General features: G+C 41.7%; 1 protein-coding gene and 1 long non-coding RNA gene across 2 annotated transcripts in view; one reads left to right on the forward strand and one right to left on the reverse strand.

The window, feature by feature from the left end:
• Positions 1-21420, forward strand: part of LOC124997106 — a 115694-nt gene that overhangs the window by 64012 nt on the left and 30262 nt on the right. The gene's annotated exons all lie outside the window — the stretch shown is intronic.
• Positions 1-21420, reverse strand: part of si:dkey-112m2.1 (transmembrane protein 132C) — a 149352-nt gene that overhangs the window by 36118 nt on the left and 91814 nt on the right. The window contains exon 5 of the mRNA XM_047570684.1: positions 4761-4950. Coding sequence (XP_047426640.1) covers positions 4761-4950 — 190 coding nt within the window. The remainder of the gene's footprint in view (positions 1-4760; positions 4951-21420) is intronic.

The raw sequence follows: 21420 nt of genomic DNA on the forward strand, positions 1-21420 counted from the left end.
TCTGGAAGAATTGTTCACATGAAGGAACCAAAATACGATTCAAACCAATCTACTGTGGTTCCGATTAAACAAAGTTTTTCTGTTTTGGCTGCTGGCTTTTTTTTCTGACAGTAATCTTTAGTAGTTCAAGATCTCTCTTCAAGCCATGAGCTCCTTCTTGTGGTGAGGGAAGGTGCGGCATAGACGAACTGTCAAGTTCAGTGTAATTACTTCACTAATAGCCTAAACTAATATAGGATTGTGTGTGCTTGATTGGCTTTGGCCTGGTAGCAAATACTTGCAGCCCAGTACCAGTCCGAGAGCTGACATTTTGGAGCCCATGCCCTAGACAACAATTTCCAGGGATTGTCAGTTAAAACCGTAAAGTAGAATAACACGAGTTCTGCATTTCACGTTTGGTAGGCAGTATAAGTGTGTGCATGCGTGCTTCTCTGTTGGAGTGCAGGCCAGAAGCGATTACAAAGAGATGAGAGTTTTATTGAACAGCGGCGTCTGGCATTCTGCACACAGACAAGTGCTGCTGAGTGCCAGCAACGATTGGTGTCGGCATGCACGTTCCCCTGCACAGGTGAAGACTGATGTCAACTCTGGCTGTCAACACCCACTTTAATCAGACTATTTGTTGACATACATGCCTTTAATCTATTACTTGGGTATTAAAACCGAAAAATGCGCTGTCAGACCATGTGTACCCTTTAGGGTGCACTTGATGAATATTAAATCATCACTGCACAAATGCCATTAAGCTGAACACTAAGATAAAAACCAGGCTCACGGAGTAAAAAGCTGGGAAGTTGCTTCTGTCGTGGACTTAAAAAGCACAACATGAAATATAGCTCATGTGTGCTTCGATGTCAGCCGTCTGGTTGCTTCTGAAGACCTGATGTTGTGCTTTGGTTTATGTGGAGTTAAAGCTGCAATGTGTAAATTTCTGTGCATTAAAACTAAGACGATAAGGCGTGTGGTGTCACATTTGTAATATTGAATCACCTTATTGGTATGCATTGCAGTGCACATGTTGACAGGCAAGATAATGCGAATACTAACATACAATTTCCTCAAGACGTCAACAATGAATAATGGATACTTCACAACATCAGAATGTGGAGAGCATCTCCAGATCCCAGCTGAGGCTTGGTGTCTTCCTGTATTCCACAGATGGTGATATTAGCAATAGGAATTAAATCTTCTTTAAGTGTGAGCTTAAAGAGGGCAGCAGTTTCATTGTTTACCTTAATAATTGTGGTGTCCTATTTGAAGTTACTCCGACTTTGCAGGTAAGCAAGAAAACTAACACAAGCTGATGACTTCTTCATGATCACATGCTACTGAAGTGTGCTTTTCCTGTCTTCACTGCAAGAGCTCCCACTTCATTCTCCATAGAACGTAATTATATTTAATTTATCTACATACGGCAAGCACCAGATGCTGCGTGCTCATCCGACTCATCAGTCATGTAGAAAAGATTGTTCCACTTGTGCGTCTATTCACATTTCTCGACAACCTTTGGTCCAATCTTCTTCATACTTGGTAGATGTGTCACTGTGGACCAAATGAAGAGCATTGCTGAGTTACATGTTTTGGTTCCCTTATTTTGGATATTCATTTTCCATTGTCTCGCACAAGAAGGTTCTGGGTTTGATGATGCCGGACTTTCTTTGGGGCATTGGGTGTTCTCCCTGTGCCTGGACGTGTGGTTGTTCCTGTGCTTGTCCTGTCATAGACTGGCAACCTTGCCAGGTTGTAACTCTCTTTGCCTGATGCCAGCTGAGATAGGTTCTAGCTCCCAGTGATCCTCAACAGAGTTTTTGATAATGAATTAACTTTTTTAGTGTCGTTCTCGATAGAGATTGATGAAAATGACATAAATATTTCTTGAACTCAAAGAATATTTAATGCTCCTATGCATACAAAATAAACAGTAAAAAGAGGTAGTGCACAAGTATTTTCCAGCTGCACGACTCTACTAGTGGGGGAGGGGTAATGTATGGGCTGCACTGCAGTTTCTCTAGCAGCTGCCAGGACTACATGAGGATGCGTCTGTCTGTAATCTTGCCGGCTCAAAAAAAAAAAAAAAAATGTGTCGGCGAATGTACCCACCAATTATACCAGGAAAATCCGCAAATATTGGCCCTTTTTTTCAGTTCCATCATCAGCAAGACTTTACGACTTGGATTTCAATCAATCTTTGCTGGTTGTTTACATGACTGCTACTTGACAAAGCTGCCACCCATACGTACTGAACAGACACATTTTTAGCAAGCACCGCACAACTCATTAGAAAAGTAACCCAGTCACTTCTGGAACTCATCATGAGTTCAGAAGCTTCAGTGCAGATTCACAGCTTTTTATGCGAGTATTATGTTGGAGCTTAAACAGTTGATTTACCGCTGTTATTATGTCAGTTAAAGAAGCTTGCGGCGCATTGTCCCCAAACACCCATCCATCGGGTGTGATTTGGACACGTCGGTTTATTTATTTATTACATAAACATATCATTTCAGCATATTTTTACTTTTAATGAGACATTAAAAGTTAAGGAATGTAGTCAAAATCTCAAGGTTACTCTGTTGGCTAGAAACCATGTATTATGAAAATGCTGCCTCAACAAGTCCCTATAATAAAAGTTTATGAAGTCCTTGAAAGCTATTTCTTTTTTACGTGGCCATTATCGGTGAAAAAAAAAATTAAAGCAACCCTTATCTCTTTGCAACATGCTGTATGCATTTCCTTTCATTTCATAAAAACAATTATAACAATTTATCATGTTTACATAGTCATTATCATAATACAATTAGCAATCTGAAGCCACTTGCCAGTGCGTCCATATTTGGAGTGTTAAAGTCCGAACTCAATTAACTTCTCAGCAAACAGGGTTGCATTAACCAGCTTACTGACAATTAAATAGTGCAAGCTTTGTGTTAAAAATAATTGGGCCTGACTGTTTTTCATGTGGCCACTGAATGGTGATTATTTTATCATAGCTTCTTCTGTCATTATTAATAAAGAGTCTAAACACATGTATTTTGCAAAGTCAGAACAACAATGGAACACAGTTGCGAGGCTATATGTGTGTGTCGTAATAAACATGTTCATGCTGTTGCAGAGCTACACGCCAAAGTCTATAAATAGACTCGTGTTCGTAAAGGTCGACCTCGGAATCACAATATGTAACTTGTGTTTAATTAACCTCGTTCTATGAAATTGCATGTCCATCTTTTTTCTTTCTTTCTTTCCAGTCCAGAAGTAGTAGGATGATGACACATTTTCCGTTGTGTTGGCTTTGAACTTCCCTGGATTTAATATGTGGATTAGCTGAAACTCAACATTAATTTGGGGTTATTTATATCTACGTGTCATGTGTCAGTGGAACAGGAACAGTGTCGGGTAGAGACGGGAGTGGGACAAGTTAAGAACTTTAATAAAGCCGTCTTATTTAATGTAATAGGTTCTGAACTCTGTGACTGCTGGACATCGGTTGACGTCGGTGTCATCCCTTTTAGCTTTTTGCCTTCAGTCCTGTCCTCTGCCAGTGCAAAACATGCTCAGCTGGATTAAGGTCAGCTGACTTGGCCAGTCAAGAGTGTTACAGTTGAGTGTCTTCTCTGTGTGTGTCAGGTCATTGTCCTGCAGCGTGTCTTAAAACTGGAGCTCTTTCTATATCACTATGTTCTCTGAGACTCTGAGCTGCGACTCATCACTTTATCCTCATAGTTCCATTCACAACCAGTCGACTAGAGCGAGACCATAAAAATGAGGAACGCCAAGTTCTATTTGGCTCCTTTGCATTCGTCCTTGTTTGAGTCTTACTGTGACTTCTACCCAAGATCTGACCCAAATTGTATTCAGTCTAATGAGGTTAGTTGAGTCCAGTTTCATTGTATTGCTGCAGGTCTCGAGCCCGTGCGTCAGTGTCTAACACCTAAGTGGCTCTGACCGGCCTCGCATCTGTTGACATGATGCGTCATAATCATCATGGGGGAGAAATTCGATTTTTTGAGACACACACAGTGAAGTGTGAATTATGGTGTGCAGGGAAAAATGACATGGCCTGCAGTGGAACCCTTTCGCCGCAGACAGTGTTGGTGTTCGGTCTCTGTTTGGGTCTGTTCAGGTTGGCTTCATTTTGAATCTAGTTATAGTCGGCTCTGTTTGCGCGTCTACCTGCCTTCAGGTTCCTTTTTACGTCCGTCTGTCTGTGCTTTTCTTATGCGAATAAAGGCGCTGGAAGGCCTTCAGGGACTTTCTTCAAATTTGACAAGATTAATTAATTGCGACTCTAGAATGGGATTTAACTAGTTGAAGTTGAAAGTCACTGTGTCTGTACCATTCTTGTGAAAAAGACACAAAAGGATTGCATTGAGGGCAAATGTTTTTCAGCACAAATAGTAAATGAGACAGATGTGGATGTAAAGTGCAGGTTGACCACTCGGTGGAGGGATGTGCAAGGTGTTAATTCTATTTTTTTTTTTGCAGTTCCACTGGTCCAATCAAACATAAAAAGGTCTGAAAGCCGACCGAGCGGGACAGTTGCTCTTTGTCTTGAAATAGCCTGAATTAAAACAGGACAAATTAAATTGCACATATTTGATTAGCTAGTTGAGTTTTCTTTTGTTCTAGTAGACCATGAATTGCTTTTGAGTCTTTGAAACAAATAAGGAGATTTTTCCCCCGTGCTTGGTTGGTCTAAATTTGGCCTTAAAGATCCACACACGTCTTTGTACATACAAGCTTCCAACTACCCCCAAGTCAGTTCTCACCATGGCTAGTGGCACGATGCCGCCCAGGTCCTGCGGTGCCAGTCGGATGAGGGTCTGCACCTCGTTGGACAGGGTGCGGGTGAGTGGATACTCCACCTGCCACGTCACCTCCCTGATCCCCTGAGTCACCATCAGCCCGTTCACCTCCAGGTCCACCTGCAGCACGCGCTGGTAGCCCGCCGCCTCCACTCTGCAGGGAGAAGATACGTGTCACAAGCGTGGACTCGGCAGTCACAGCAGTCACAACAGCGCAATCAAAAGGAGTCAATAATGTGGACGCTAATGGCGCAGGAAACGGGGAAGTAGAATTGCATTAAGAAGGTCTCCTGTCTGAGTGAGATGACGGGAAAACAGAGAAGGTAAAAAATCCCTGGAATGAAAATGACATGTACATATTAATTAGGCTGAAAGACAGTGCGGTGCATTACAGGTAGATATTTTGATGGCTATGCTATTTTTTCCCTCTTCTAAGATTTAAGCAAGGTATCCCTCATCTCAGAGTCGGATACGAAACTAATCGCTGCACAATTGAAATTCATTCTCACATCCGCCCAGAACCACGATGTTGGCAGAAAAAGCAATTTATTTTTCCCTTTGCAACATGGAGCCTCTCTCGCAGAGATTGTCGGGGCCGAGCAAATAATTTTCCCTCAGCTGATGGAGATGCAAACAAAGCAGAAAAACAATGAATGCAAAATAATATCCTGCAAACTTATTTGATTTGCGGAGCGCTCGGTCTGATCGGGCCTCTGCCTCTACCCCAGGTGGTCCGCGCCTCCGTGTAAACTCGGCGCATAACCCTTTCCAGCAGCAAGGCGCAGATACGCATATGGTGCTCACTGCGTTAACAGATGAAGTGCAGTTCACTCACGGGGATCTAGATGTGAATGGCAGGAGTGAGCGTTTAGGTTGAGGACGGCGGCGACAAAAATTAAAAGCAAATGCTTAAGAAAGAAAAAAGGCAATGAGTGCATGTGGAAAACATATTTGTGGGTAAACGCTTTGCTTCTTTCCACTATGTTGGTAGTTGCGGTGTCACACAATTAAAACGAGGCTGGAGAAAAAGCAACGCGAGCATGAGGTGGGGGCTGTCGGGGCTAAGATCCAAGCTTTCCATTGAACATATTTTGGCCGAGTCTGCATTTAAATTTCGCCCCAACTCCCCCTTATGTTCATGCTTCAGACACTAGCCTCACTTCAAAGTGCAGATTTAAGGATCCACTCTGGTATTTAAAAAAATAAATAGAAATGTGAGGGAGAACGGTTCGAATGAAACAGCTTGAATAGCGATTCTAGGTCAGGCAGAAAAGCTTTTCACTTTCAATGGGTAATGTTCTGAATTATGCTAAATATGTTTCCAAATAAGCACAGAGAAGCTTTGGCTCGGGGGTGATCACAGGTGAATATTGCTGTGGATCTGGACACACAGGGAGTGCTGTTTAGATTCAGTTCTGTTTAAACACGGACGAATTTCACAGGTACATCGGGGGGTTGCAGGCGGCGGTGGCTCTTTGTGATGTTATTCACGCTGCCGGAATCTCTCTGTGGATTTTTTACCAAAAAACACATTCACGCTTTTTTTTCCCAGAAAACAAAACGCAAATAAAAAGGTTTTTGTACCCTGCAGTATTTTTTTTATCAAGGATAAAAACGCTGAGAGTTTTAATTTTTTTCCTCATTGTCAACAAAGCCAATGAATAAACAATGGATTTATCAGACAAAAATGCTGTTTATTGTTTGCCACAGAGCTGCACCACCATTGAAAAACGATCAAAAACGCACTCATATTGTTGCAATAGGTTGCACCCAACTTCACTCTAACAAACAAGACCATTGTATTCATTTGAGTCATTTGAACGTCAAGTCTTTTTTTCTTAGTTTTCTGTCATATGATAAATAAGGTTACTCTCAGAAATTTTGCACACTTGAGTTCAATGCTTCAATTGTTCTATTCACTGCAAAAAAAATAAAAAATAAAAATTCCCAAATACGAGCCAAAATGAAATCATCCGGGAGTGAAGATGATCTTCCCCCACACTTGTTCAAAGCAGAAAAATTATATTGGATCCCTCCAATCCTGAGAAAGACTTCAGTGGCAAGGAGACTCTGGCCAGCTGGTAAATCGTTTCCAGTCTATATTAGGACGTATTAGGACGTCAGTGATCCAGTTTAATAAGCTGCTAGCAGGAACGGAACCACTCATGAAAAAGGAGGACGACTGCAATTCAGTTGATCCTGCAGGGACACGCAGTTAACCAGAATTTGGGACGAAAGTTCTCTATTATGTAGGTATACGTAATTTGACACAAAATGTCATATTCATTTATTTTTTTAAAATGTGCAGTTACTGTTGATTTTAAATACAAACTGGGTATACCACATGCAGTGTTCTGCTTCTCTAAATCGATGTCCGAAAGTAATAAATGTTTGTTTCATCTGCGACTGATGTTTGGTCGTTGTGTTCTAGCTGCTTTTGGACATTAGTAAAACTTAAACTGATTCAAAAAAAAAAAAGAAAGAAAGGTAAATTGGGCTGAGTGCTGAAGGGAGGATTTGCAGACTGGAAACTATCAAGAGATAAACCGAGAGCTTGTTGGTTTTAGTCTTTTCATGAGGTGCACTTTGAAGAGGACTTGTATCGTGACAGCAATCTTCAATGTTGGTGAAGTATTTCAGTATTAAAAGACTCTTTCACCACCCTCCTTCAATCACGTCTTCCCCTACTGCACCACTTTACATACGTACTGGGGAAAAAAAAGTCCAAAGGCGAAGCTAGGAGAGTTATGAAAACATTTCATGAATGAAAAGCATTTCAATTACTGCAAAATTGTCCGTGGTGACGTAACCAAGGGAAAACTAAATACCAACCTAGATGAGCTGTGTTTGTACTTTACATTTCAGTGCGGTTCAGCCATTTGTAGACTACATTTTGCTCTTACCTTTCGGGTAAAGGTTAACACCGAAAGCAGAAGAGAGGAGCAAACATGCGGCTTACCTACAGCGTGTTAAACCTGCTCTGTGTCTCGGTTCTCGTGTCATTTTTCGAATTTTTAGCCGCATATTCAGACTGTTGAACAGAGTTGCCGTCTCCTCCACCGCCTATGACAACACGCTGGACTCGAGGGTGTCGGCGGCGGTGATTATGCGCTTTATGCTCATGGTGTGCAATTACAGCCAAATCAATTATCTGCAACAGGCAGTCTCGCTTTACAATGAACCTCCAAACAATTGGAGCTTCAGTGCTGAACACTACACTGTAACTCCCATTCTCTGGCTGTTTAATCTGCCTTTCTGTGTGTTGTCTCCATTATTGCGTCTAATCTGTTTCCTCCCTCCTCCTGAACCCGTCCCTCTCGCTGACCCGCAGTGTCACGTTGCATTCAACAGAGGGCAGTGCACTCTCTTTCTCCCCCCCCCATCCCCTCATCCCTTCATCCGGCGAGCGTTCGGGATGATGGATGTCTGCAGCGCACCAGCTGGAGAGGTCAGGCCGCTTCTCTGCGTCTCATTAGAAGCATAACTGCACTGCGTGCCCTTTTTCCCCGTCCGATTACCATACAATTTAATACACTCACTGGCAACTACCGCTTCTCCCTATCTGAGTCACGGCTGGAGGGAGCGAGAGGTTGGAAGCGGAAACGGAGACGAGAAAACGCCGAGTGGAAGTGGGGTTAGGAGGGCTCGGATAAAAGCAAAACGTCTGTGGAGATCACAGGGCTGACCGCGTGACGGCGCCTCGCCGCCGTGGCCGGTTTGTTGTGGCGAAATGAGGTGGAGGCCGGCCGTGTCGCTCGGAGGAGGCTTTTGAGGTATCTATTTGTCAGCCTTATTGTTGGTTGTGAAAGCACAAACAGAGGAGAATCCGCTCGGAGAGATTGAGAAAGAGACACAACACTTTCAGTTCTTTAAGATGCATTTCAAACCCACACTATTAGCAACAAAGGAGGACGAGCAGAAAAGAAGCGGCAGAACAAAAAGAAAAATGCCAAGAATGAAAAACCTTTCAAAAGCAGCAAAATAAAAGTGGAGCTATAGGGACACAAACGCCCCGTTAAACACGTTGTCATGTTTCTCTTTTTTTTTTTCCACTCTTAACACCTCTGTGGATAACTGACTCAGAGAAAGGAAAGTCTGCTGTCTGTTTTGGAGACCCGAGGGGTGTTCTTTTCATGCACCGCAGTGATTTGGTTAGCGCTGACAACAATGATACATCAAAGGACTGAATCTATTTCATCACACGTTGAATTGACAGCGGGTCCAGCGATAGGAGTTTGTGTGTCTCTCTATGCAGTAGATCGCTGCATAAAACTGCTCCGTTCAAGTAAGAGCGGATATATTTTTATCCGTTACGTGAGACAACGGGATTTACTTCAGGACCGATGCGTGAGAACTATCTGTAAATAAAATCTCAGGCTGAAAGGAAGTTATTGGAAATTTTATTGGAATTTTTTATTTATTGGTCAGATGTCCTCAGTGGATTTTTCCCGTGAGCAAGACTTAACTTTGTTTGATGTGTTCGGATGTTTGGATTTCTGACCCAGCATGCCCAATTTGCTGCGTGTTCTTGTGAAAGCTGGACGGGTGTGTGGAAAATGCAAGATCCTAGAAGGATATCAAAGGCCTGCTGGCAACAGGAAAAAATTAACAGATGGAGAAACTGTATGGACAACAATAGACACAGTGGGCGTCTCCAAAATTGAATGAGCAATTCAGAAAAGCTTTTCCCTTCCATCGTTTTCAAGATGCATCGCTATGAGCCTATTCCATCCGGCATTGGCCGAGAGACGCCCCCTGACAGGCTGCCGTCCATTAAAAGGCTAGAACAGAGAGACGAGCATTCACATGTCAGCTCAGAATAACCGCCTAACTTAAGATGCACATCTTTGAACTGTGGGAAGAAGCTGCATCCCCAACGAGGACACCCGCGCAGGCCCCAAGACGGAGAAGAAGCAAAATCCTGTAGGTCTCAAGTCATGACCTTCTCTGTGTGAGAACACAGAGAGACAAATCTCCTCCAAGATAAATTAAAGGTCTAAATTCGGAGAAAGAGACCTTTTTTCCCCCCCTTTTCCCCGATGCACAGTTACATTAAATTAATAATTAATTTGTGGATTTCTATTTTGTCAGTTCTAACAATTTCTTGGCAACGCTGAGCCGGGAACACTCACTTCCTGTAATCGTTGCCGGTTGCCTGGCAACCTCACGGCAACAAAGTCCAGGAAGTCCAGGCAACACAAGGTAAATATAGCTGGCAACAGCATGGAGCTGTAATATCACAACATGCACTTTCTGTGTTTCTGTAAGGTCTTCAATAAGGGGTCCGCAAAATATTTGGTTGATTACACATTTTTTATATATATTTTTTAAATTTTCCCCCACAAATTTAAATTTCTTTCAATACACATTAACATGACTCCAACATATTTTAGTAAAGGGATAAGGGATAGCCTAATATTAAATGCAAGATGTTAATTATAATGTATATCTCTAACTAGCACTAGAACACTACTTAATCTCTCCAGCATTTGGGGGTCGTTGGCCTGAAAAATGTTGAAAAATGATTGAAGGACATTTACATTAATGGTTCAGCATCAAAATATTGAACCGTTCCTGTAATGTCACGCACATTGTGGCTAAGACATGAATGTTTTCTTGTTTGTCCCATGTGTGGTGACACAAATGATTTGCTTTTGCAGCTGTTGTAATTACTCGTAGTTCACTTACACTCCAGCTGTGTGGCTGTGTGTGTTCTTTGTGTTGGAGTCTCGATGCCTCTCCAAACAGAAATACATTTTGATTCTAATTGCTTTGAAGAGCCTGTGGGAAATCAGATGTCTCCAAAGAATAAAAGCAGTGTGGTTATAAAGGTCGCCGCACGATAATAGTAAAGACTACTTCTGACTCTACTAGTTCAACAGGAGCTAACCTAAATGCCAGCGTAATGAGGTCATTTAGCCTTGTGTAGTTGGGGGTCGTTAGAATATTATGATTAATAAATCGTGATCGGGTGTAGCTGAAACTATAATTTGTGTGTGTATGCATCCTGAGGGTGATCTGATAATGAGTTTGAGTCTCAGGTCTAATACACAGTATGTCTCCTGTCTTCAATGATGCCAATGAGATCTTATAGCAATGAACACCAGTTGTCCTCCTTTATAGCGCAGGTAAACAGCAGACGTAAGACACAACAAAACGACTGGGGAAGGCTGAAATCAAATGGGCCAACAAGTCCTATCTATTAGAGGGCTGGCGAACACGGACCTGTTGTGACCGAAATAGACAGACATGGCTAACAAAACAATAAAACATCACAAAAATAATTCTAAATGAATTTCCTGAGAAATGCCCTGAATTCTTCCCCAAAGACTGTTCGGAGTCATAAAAGCAGCTCATTAAACACTTGATTTATAACCCTGACCTTGCGCTCCTCGGGGAACAGGTGGCTTTCTGTACAGTAATATCTGTCTCGTTTTGGCATGGACGTGTTAGTGGGGCGATAAACACTGACGTATGACAGACGGATAATGAAAGAGATCATAAAAAGAAACCGTGTCAAGAAGCAGATGAAGTGACGAATAACCAGTTTTATGTATGCAGGAGATTTCCCCTAGGATCTATCAAACCGTTGACGTCAGCCCGGTCGCTGTCACTATAGATTAGTCTGCTTCAGCATTAGGCCAACAGAGTGAGAAAAGGGTGGGGGTAAAAAAAAAAAGAGGAGGGGGGAAACTAAAAGAAAAATATTGCAGTCCTTCTCCCAGATTGCCTTTTTGCTCTTTCTTTTCTCTGATATTTTCTGAAATAACCCCCCTCTGTTTTTTTCTGTTGCTGTCTCATGCTCATTTTATCCCTGACCCCTGTCTTCCCCTCTCCCCTTCCCCCTCTTCCCTGTCCCCCCCTTCTCTCCCCATCTTTCTCCCCATTCCTCTCTTAGCCCATCTTGCCTTTCTCAACTGCCTGCTGGTCTGTTTTCTTTCTTTCTCTGTGCCACTTTTTTTCCCCCCCTCTCTCTCTCTATTTGTCTCAAACGGTGTGTGAAATGAGGGGATTCGGGCTTCCTGCATGAAACAGATGTGGCTCCGCGCATCAACCAATCAAAAGGCGGTGTCGCCACTCTGCACCAGATTGTGACAAAAGCCAATCATTGCCAGGAAACACAGACATCTCCTGGAAAATATGAGATAATAAGGCCGTGCTAAAATTAAGAGTTGAGCCTAAATCTGATAATGCCGTGACAGGGACCAGCATCATCTGGAACAATTGTCATATGTCATAGTATTGAAATTCCTCCTGCTGTCAGATGAGCTGATTTTGGAGGAGAGGCATGAAATGAATGGCATCTGAAATGTAAAATATGCCCCATGTCGCCTGGCAACAATATTGTCTGAAAAGATATGTAGATTGAATTTAAGGAGAAAAAAAAAATGTCAAGGAAACGTTTCAACTGTCTCATCAACTTGTAAACCTCAAACGGAAAACGTAGCCTGTCAAACACTGATGCATTTCAAAAGATTTCTTCGATACACCTGTGCTTAATGTTTTCCCATTTATGTTCCTTATAAGAGTAGCTGTCACGGACATTGAGGCTTTTATTGATGTCTTGATTGTGTTTCCCTGCAGTATTTGCCTCTAGCAGTGAAGCTATGAGTAACATGTTTTAGCCACGCTACCATCAAGGCTAACCTGTCCGAACACCGGTTTTGTCAACAGCATAAAATTTTAACGGTTGCTAAATGGATTACAAAGAAACTTTGTCTTGGCATTGGTGGTGACCAGAGGATAAAACGTGATGGTTTTGATTGACATTTAAAGTTTTGCTTCAGTGCAACTTGCAGGATCAAACTAATAACATAACCATTAGCCTTTACCTTGACTCATTAAGAGGAGATGGTGGACATGGCAATCATTACACTAAATGTCATGGTGAGAACCCTCATGTTAGTTTTAAAGCAACAAACTATACCTTGGAGTTCTTTGGACTTCCTGCATTCTTTCTTTTTTTATTCTTTCTGACTTCCAGCCGTAGACTAATTTGTCAGTGTCGCTACATTTGCCGGCTTTAACTTAAGCAAGCAATTTTTTGCCTGTTGACACAAAGCACATTGTTAAACTTACTCTAGCTTGGGAATGTTGACACAGAAAACAGATTTACATCTCTAGTACCAAGCAAAATGTATTGGTATTGATTGGCTCAGACAGCATCGCAGGGTCGACAGGTAGATGCCTTGTTCTCCAACATGCCAAAGGGTCTTTGCATGACATCACCTTGGCTTTTTGAAACAGGGTACATAGTGTTTGGACAAAATTGGAGTGTGGCTGAGGACGAATACTAAGCACGTACGCATTGTAGTAGTTTGTCAGTCACTAAGTAGCCATGTGCTAGCCTAGTTTAATGTGTATTTTACTCCGCTCTTACTCTAATCTTAGAGCAAAAAGGTAAAAGAAGTCTACCGGCAGACTTCTTTGGGCCACCTGAGGAGCTGCATCTGCTGTCCATTACACAGAATGCAGGTTTTATTGGAGCATGGTTGCACCCTGCTATTCAGATCCAGAGGCTTAGTTCATCATACATTGTCTTAGACTGTGCCTAAACACAATGCTCGCATTTGTCTACCATATAGTATACTTCCAGTCGTGCAATATAATATAAAGGACGTGAAAAGCTATTGTCGGTGAATCCAGGTGTTAGTTATCGTCCCTCTGGAATGGGTAAAGCAGTAAAGCAGTAAATTGCCTCAAACATTCCCATGAAAGGGTTGTAAAAAAAAAAAAAAAAAAAAAAAAAAAAAAAATCTTTGCGGTTAGTTAGTGGACAAAAAAAGGTATTCCTTAAGATGTCTCATAGATCATGTTATCATGTTCCTAAAAGCCCTTCAAACATGTCTTAACTCCAACTATGAATCATCTGCCATGTGGCACAATATTGAAAGAATTTGTGGAGGTGAGTGAAGTGCTAGCAAGGTGAAGATGTGAAGTAGATTTTTGTAAACGCTTTTGTGTGTCATCTGCCTGGCTCTATCATTTCTCAAAAGAGTGAATTCCTTGACAATCGAGGCACAAAGGGACCACACAGCATCTGCCTGAAAGCCGCCGTCACCTTTATTCTGTTCTGTTATCCACTGAAAATGCTTTCAAGGACCAGCTGGTGGTTATAAGGCATGCTAAAGACAGTGAATACAATACAACACAATCTATCAGTGTATAAACGGCGTCTCCTATCCCCTTATTGATTTCTGTGAGCTGTAGGACTGTTTGTAAAACCTCCCCAGAGGGCTGTGGTGCTCATCCTCTTATCCTGGACAATAAGATCAGCTCAGTGTGACTGGCTAATCTCCCCCTTGGAGTTTAAACTCTCCACCAGAAATGACACTTCTTCGTTTCCTTGTTACGCACATATATACTCACAGATGACAGGAATTAGATTAAGTTGTCCTTTCCATTATGTGCCTCTCGGGTTGCTGCTCGTGACTGGTAAATCTCATGATTTGGAGGATTTTTTCTGTGTCTTGTGGCCTGAGAAATGCCACAATCGCTGAGATTTCTTTTGTACTTCATTTCAGTTCAGCTTGTCTTTTTGATTTTGGTTTATCGCTCCTTTCTTTTCGTATGTTCTCCTGTTTCTTGTCTTGTTTTAAGCAATATTTTTATATATATATTTTTCTAACCACCGTGTGCCATAACGTCGTGAGAAGAGAGGAAATCTACCGTGGACGGTAACCACGGGTACCTTTTTAGTTTCATGTCTTTTCCCTCCTACTCTGATCGCACATGGTATTGTACACATGCATGGGCAGCCAACAAAGCATGAACATGGCCTTGAGCAGAAAGCCTGTTGTGAATAGATGAGCTGCTTGACTCAACTTTGATAATGTAGGATAAAAATTAGGTGACCGGCAACTAAGTCGACAGAGTAAGGTTTTGTCTGCTCTGCTAAGGTTATCAAAACTTTTTCCACTGATATTTCAATTCAGATTTAAGGAGTATTAACAATATTGTTGCATCATCATTGGTTAGGTTTGTATTCACAGGGAAATATAGACGAAGTTCTGCCTTCAACACTATGCACAGTTTTATGGTGAAAAATTGGACTTTAGGAACGTCAGCAGCGAGTGTGGGTTCTGCCATTTATCGCTGTTCTGCGCTTCATGTTCCGCTGCTCTATTCATAAACGACATCATGTTCATGTAACAGTGATGAGAAAGCGTGGTGCTGCAGGACAACTCTCTCCACTGCTCAGCGTGTGTGCTCTTCCAGTGACGCTTGGTTTTTATTGATTATTTATTCAGTCAGTTGATGAACCTGTCATTTTTTTCTCTGTGGAGTCGATGAACTATTTCGGTAACCGATAAATAAGCCTTTAAACTTTTATTCACCCATAACTGTGGCATATTTTAACAAAAACAAAAGGAATAGAGGCTTTAATCTAAACTTTTACCCTAATCGTATTATTTATCACAGAAGTTCAGAATGATTTCATGTAATTATCAAAGATTTTCTTATTTAACCAAGTTCTGTCTTCAATTAGCACACGCAGTGCAGAGTATGATTTAAGTTCAATGACTGGTGCTGATTGTAATTGGAAATGCAGCTTTATTAACCTGCAGAGGGGCAGCATTTACCAGTATGGCCCACTTAGGATCCCAGCGTGAGAGGAAACAAGCACACAGGCACATGGAGAACGCGTAATCTCATACACTCAACTCATTCAAACTCAAACTCAGAGCTTTTATGTTGTGATGCTAACCATTGCCAATGGTTACTTCCACCCACTTAGAGCATAAGGTTAATGGAAATCGTTGTGTTTTATAGGTCTGTATGTGCAGAAACAAACTGCTTAGAGCTTATACATGAACTGGAAAGCAGAGCTGCCATTTTCGAGATAAGCATCTGCTCTCGAGTCTCTGTTGAGGTATTTTCTAAAAAAAAAAAAAACAACTAATAAGATCACAACGACAAGTCCCGGGCTCAAGCTACCAACCAACAATCAGACTAAACTCACTGGAATTGTCTAAACACTCATAGCCTCAGCAGCTTCAGTTGGGAGCAATTTGAATTTTACCAAGTGTGCAACTTACGACTTCTGCTTTTGAAGTTTTGGCTTTTGAGCTACTGGTTTGTTTGCTGCCCTCTGTAGGATACAATGCATATTGAATCAAACATGAGGCTAAAACACTTTGATATTTATGTGTGAGTGTGCATGGCTTGAGGTATGTCAGCTTTAAGAGAGGGACTTTCCTCTGTGCAAAAAAGAGAGGCTCCAAGGAATAAAGGTTGCTAACGTCTGGGTTTTGTTAATTAGAAACTACAGTGTATTCTTTTGTATGGTGTTTTACCACACAGGATTTTGAAACAAAAGGGCAGTGGGTACAAAAAGGGCCTGTTTGAGGAGCCAAATACTGTAATGTCCAGGTGTTTGACAACACACTATATATTGAAGTGCACTTCTTTGTGCGGAGAATAAATGTACATGCAAGATATGACAACACAACTATGTGTTTTAATAAATCATTGCTAGTAACATGCTAATGCAATAAGCCCTCCGGCTATCATTAAATGAATTTGCTGTGGGGAGTAGTGCTCTGAGGACCTCTTATTTCATTGATGTTATGTGGCAGAGCAGCTCAATATGAGGTTTTGTGGTACACTGATATTATTACAGTACTACACGGGCTACTATTAACTGACTGTTTAACCATTTACATTTAGGAATTTGTGACTGATTTATATTCAACGCAGTGCAAATCTCTCTAAACAGAAGCCGTAAGGAATATAAATAAAAAAATAAATACTTATATGCAGTTTATTAATACTATATTTATTTGCTGTTGGGCAAAAAAAGGACTTCTATTGTGGGTAAATGCAGGAAGAGGGAATAAAACCAACTACAATGATGCATTATTAATATTGGTTCTAGACACTCATTAGCTGTCCTCAACAAAAAAGACCCCATATATTGTAAAATAATGAATTTATTTGATGTTCTATATAAGGTGATCTTCTTTAGCAGCCCTCTCCTGTTTGTCGTAGCCTTCTAGTTTGAATTTTGGTCATTTTTAATCGCTTATTTGGATTTACTTTCTTATGGAGTAAATCAATGTGAGAGATGCACTCATTCTCCATTTCTTCATTACACGTCACTTAGAAAAAACTTTCTCATACAAGTTCACGTGTTTGACAGCTTGGTTTACATTGATGTCTCATTAAAATGAACCCGAGTGGAAATCTTGTTTATATCCTCGAGATTTTTCATGGACTGTCAAAACCGTGCATGCTGCTTTTTAATGCTATGCTACCTTGAACCAGTTCAGTTTCGTCTGGACACCTGCGTGCATTCTGGTCACAAGTCTTCTCCTTCCGTCTCGCTCTTTCACACACAATGTGAGGCACGAACACAAGCAACAAACCTGCATGCACCTGCACGCCCCGACACATACCTAAACAAACAGCTCCCTGGTTCGGTATATTGAATTGGCGTATCTGGCCGGGGTTAATAAGAATGCCGACCCCGCCGTGACCCTTTGCTGACATGGCCCGTTACTTCTGCTCCCTCGCCTCATTAATCTGTCAAGTAAACAAAACCCCTCTCCTCCTCACCCACTGGATGAGAGAGGGACAGAGATAGAGAAATTTTACCCTCCATTTCACTCCATGTAGTGGTAAAGACAACAGTCAACAACTTCTCCAAGGTGTTAATCTTGCGATTTGTGTGAACTTCTGACCCACACACACTCACACCAGTCACACTGAATTCCAAGTTATGACTTAGAGATTGTTGCGAATAGGTTCTTAGTCATTTTTATGCCGTTATGGTACATGAATAAGGAGCCAGGACTACTGTACAGCGTGTCTAAGTTGTTGGTGCAGGACTGTGTGTTGGAAATCCCTGGACAGCTTCCTGCAGTACCTCAAACAGACCTCTGAAGCATTAACAGGAGCCAAGGACTCAGCCGATGATTTATTAGAAGATGAAGTGGATCAGAGGGTCTGAGCTCAGGGTCCCAAGGCCAGTAGGCCCTCCTTATCAAACACCACCAGGCTCCATGGCCGATCTCCAACTTGTCTGTGGGCAACTCTGCACAAACGCTGGCTTCGGTTGCTGATTAGTCAGATTGAGAAACTATAATTTCAGGAGAAGAGGCGAATTTATGTATATGTGCCCCAAGCACAACAGAAAGAAGCAAAGTGGAGATTGTAGATAACAGATGAAGTTGAACCTCCTGATGGTTTCCAGCTGATTTCATGCATCAGTGTCTTTTGCTGCATTACCTGGATTAGCACTGAGTCATGGCCAGATTCCCTGAGGGTTCAATAAAAGGGGCTTCACGTCACACAGACACATAAACTAGTTCACTGATGCCTTGTGGTTCAAAGATATAACAGAATGTATAGTGGTGTGGAAAAGTGTTGGTTTGTCACACCTAAATGTTTCAGATCATCAAACTAAGTTAAATATAAGACAAAGATAACACAAGATGTAGGTTTAACTGAAGTTTTGTTTTGTTTTTTTTGTTAAGGGGGAAAAAAATCCAAACCTACACACAAGTGGTGTGTAGGTTTACAGGAGTGTTTGTCCCTCCTGTAAAGAAATCACTTAAATAGGACCTGCCTGACAAAGTGAAGTAGACCAAAATCTACTCAACCGACAGACATCATGTAGAGACCCAAAGAAATGAGACATGAGAACTTAATTGAGATCTATCAGTCTGGAAAAGGTTATAAAGCCATTTCTAAAGCTTTGGGACTCCAGTGAACCACAGTGAGAGCCGTTATCCACCAATGGTGGAAACATGGAACAGCGATGAATCTTCCCAGGAGTGGCCGGCCAGCCAAAATTACCCCAAGAGCACAGCGACGACTCATCCAAGAGGTCACGAAAGACCCCAAAACAACATCCAAAGAACTGCAGGCCTCACTTGCCTCAGTTAAGGTCAGTGTTCATGACTCCACCATAAGAAAGAGACTGGGCAATAATGCAGAGTTCAAGACTAAAACCACAGCTGAATAAAAAGAACATGAAGGTTCGTCTTAGTTTTGCCAGAAAACATCTTGATTATCCCCGAGACTTTTGGGAAAATACTCCATGGACTGACAGAACAAAAGTTGAACTTTGTGGAAGTTGTGTGTCCCCATACAGTACATGTATAAAATCTAGTGCTAGTAGTGTGATGGACTGGGGTTGTTTTGATGCTTCAGGACCTGGAAGACTTGTGTGATAAGTGGAACCATGTACCATGCTGAAGCACACTTGGGTTCTGCGGCAGGAAAAGGATCCAAAACACTCCAGCAAGTCCACCTCTGAATGCCTGAAGAAAAACTAAAAGGTGGCCCAACCAGTTATTAGGTTTAGGAAAACGCTGGATTCTGTACCTGATAGAAAGTTATCGATACACAAGAGAAATCTGTGGGGGATCTCACCGCTCCTGCTTCTTGTGCGTTTTATTACAGCAATCTGCTGTCTGTTCTGGCATCCAGGTCAGTTTGTTAGTTGCTTGCTATTGTCAACTGAAAAGTCATTAGAGAAGTGCGCTTTCCTGCCAATATGGCGGTGTTGTGATTAACCGCGCAGGGTGACGTCAGTTCCCAGAGCTCTGTAGCTTTGGATTTTTGAATCCTTCAACCTTTAACCTTGATATAAAAACTGCATTTGTATTTTCTTGTGTTATGTTTGACTAATATTTCAATTCAAGTTTGGTGATCTGAAACATTAAGGAGTGATGAACATGCAAAAAATGAAGAAATCAGGAAGGGGGAAAACACTTTTTCACACCACTGTACACTAAATATCTTATCCATGAATCTAGCTGTTAATGGTAAAAGTTAGAGGGAGGAGCGTATCTTTCAGTAGGAGGATGTGGTATAAATCATTCACCCCGAGATTAAATTAATTATCTTTCATTAGCAGCATCGTGTCATGTTGATTTCAACTAATGATGGCAGGTTTGAGGGCATAAATAAGTCATATTAGACTCAGAGGGCAGTTTTCATGATAAAACCATGAGGAGACCCGGCAGCACATAGGACTCATGTGCCACTCATACAAATTAAATTACACACACGATCAATATTGCGCATACTGATCTAGCGATCACATAGATGTCTGGCTCGGTCTCCTGCAGAAATATTGTTTCACTGTAACTACATAGTGTTTTCACCATATGCATTAGTGGCCCTACAGGTGATACAAGGAAAAATAAGATGCCCGAATGATCACTCAAAAGGACTGCAGCACTTATTCAAATATTTTTCAAACCAAATTGTATGCTACCTGTAGCTGTGATAAGCCAATCAAAGAAAGCAGCTGTTCACAAATATATAAATTAGACCACCTGGTAGGGTAATTGCTTCTTCTCCCCTATCCATCATCTGTAACATTTTATTTTCAAAAGACCATTCGCACATTCAAGGGCATGCAGGGAAATGCATTTGCAAACACTCAAACATAAATGCATCTCCTCTGTTATTTACAGTGCACTTTTTTCATCTCTGTTTTTTCACATACACACACTCCGTCAAAATCATTCCACTTTGCCTGCTACAGTAGAGTGCACCATTTTCAGCCAGTGTTAATTGAACAAATTACAACACAGAACTAATGCAAACTGCCACGCTTTTCAAGGTCTAAAGCAATGGTAGACTATTCTTTAATTCCCCACTTTATCAAATTCACATAAATTGGTGCATGTGTACACAAGCACAGAAACCCTCAGAGGGCAGGTCGTTAGCATCCATGCATCTTCCTGATGCACGGAGCGTTCCTCCATTGGAATCAGATTGCACTGAAGGGACGTTTGATTTAACTCGCGTAGTAAATGCAGTCCTGCTTGGTCTGGCCATTGATTGTATGTGGTCATTTGCCATGAGCTAAGCTGGGCGCAATCAGAAAGAACAGCGCAAGGCCCTCTGACCTCACCCTGCGAACTGAAGAGGACTGAATATCGAACTCCTTTCTTGTTCAATCTTCACTCATCATTGTTCTGTCAATTACCCCGGCTCCTAACGACTCTCCGGCAAGGAGTAAAGCTGCTGCTTTATAGACACATTTCCACTAACCCAAACAATGCACATTTGCATGTGTTTACAGTTTATGGGGTGTGGTCAAATGTCACCGCTGAATCAACAAACCATCGTTTATTCAGATCAGCTCTCGTCTCTGTATGGGGGCCTAAATTGCATCCCTGCAGGCTAATTTTACATTTACAAATTCTAAAATTGTAGGCATGTAATACAATCATAATATTCACTGTCGGTTGACACCGTTGCTCATATTAACAAATGCATACGTGAATAACTCATTTCTAATGTTCTAATGATGCAATTTATACAGGAGAAGCCACAAGGTAACTGCCTTGCATTTCATACCAAACTGAGAAAACCTGTCATCGAGATGGGAGAAGAAGTGATGAGACGGGGAGAAGATTGCATCCCTTTCAGGCCCTCAGGCTATTATTACCATATCGTGAGAACAATCATTCAAATTGTGAAAATGTACATGTTGTTACAGGGCCACTTAGACGAGCATAATGAGATCATGTATATAGCGCAGCCCCCGTATGTGACGGACCGAGGAGCCCCAGGTAGCCTATGTGTGATGGAAGACAGCATACAATGCGAGGGCCAGAATTCAATATCTATTCAATAATAATTCATGTCTTTGTTGATC

Source organism: Mugil cephalus, chromosome 19 (assembly GCF_022458985.1).
Source record: "Mugil cephalus isolate CIBA_MC_2020 chromosome 19, CIBA_Mcephalus_1.1, whole genome shotgun sequence".
NCBI lineage: Eukaryota > Metazoa > Chordata > Actinopteri > Mugiliformes > Mugilidae > Mugil > Mugil cephalus.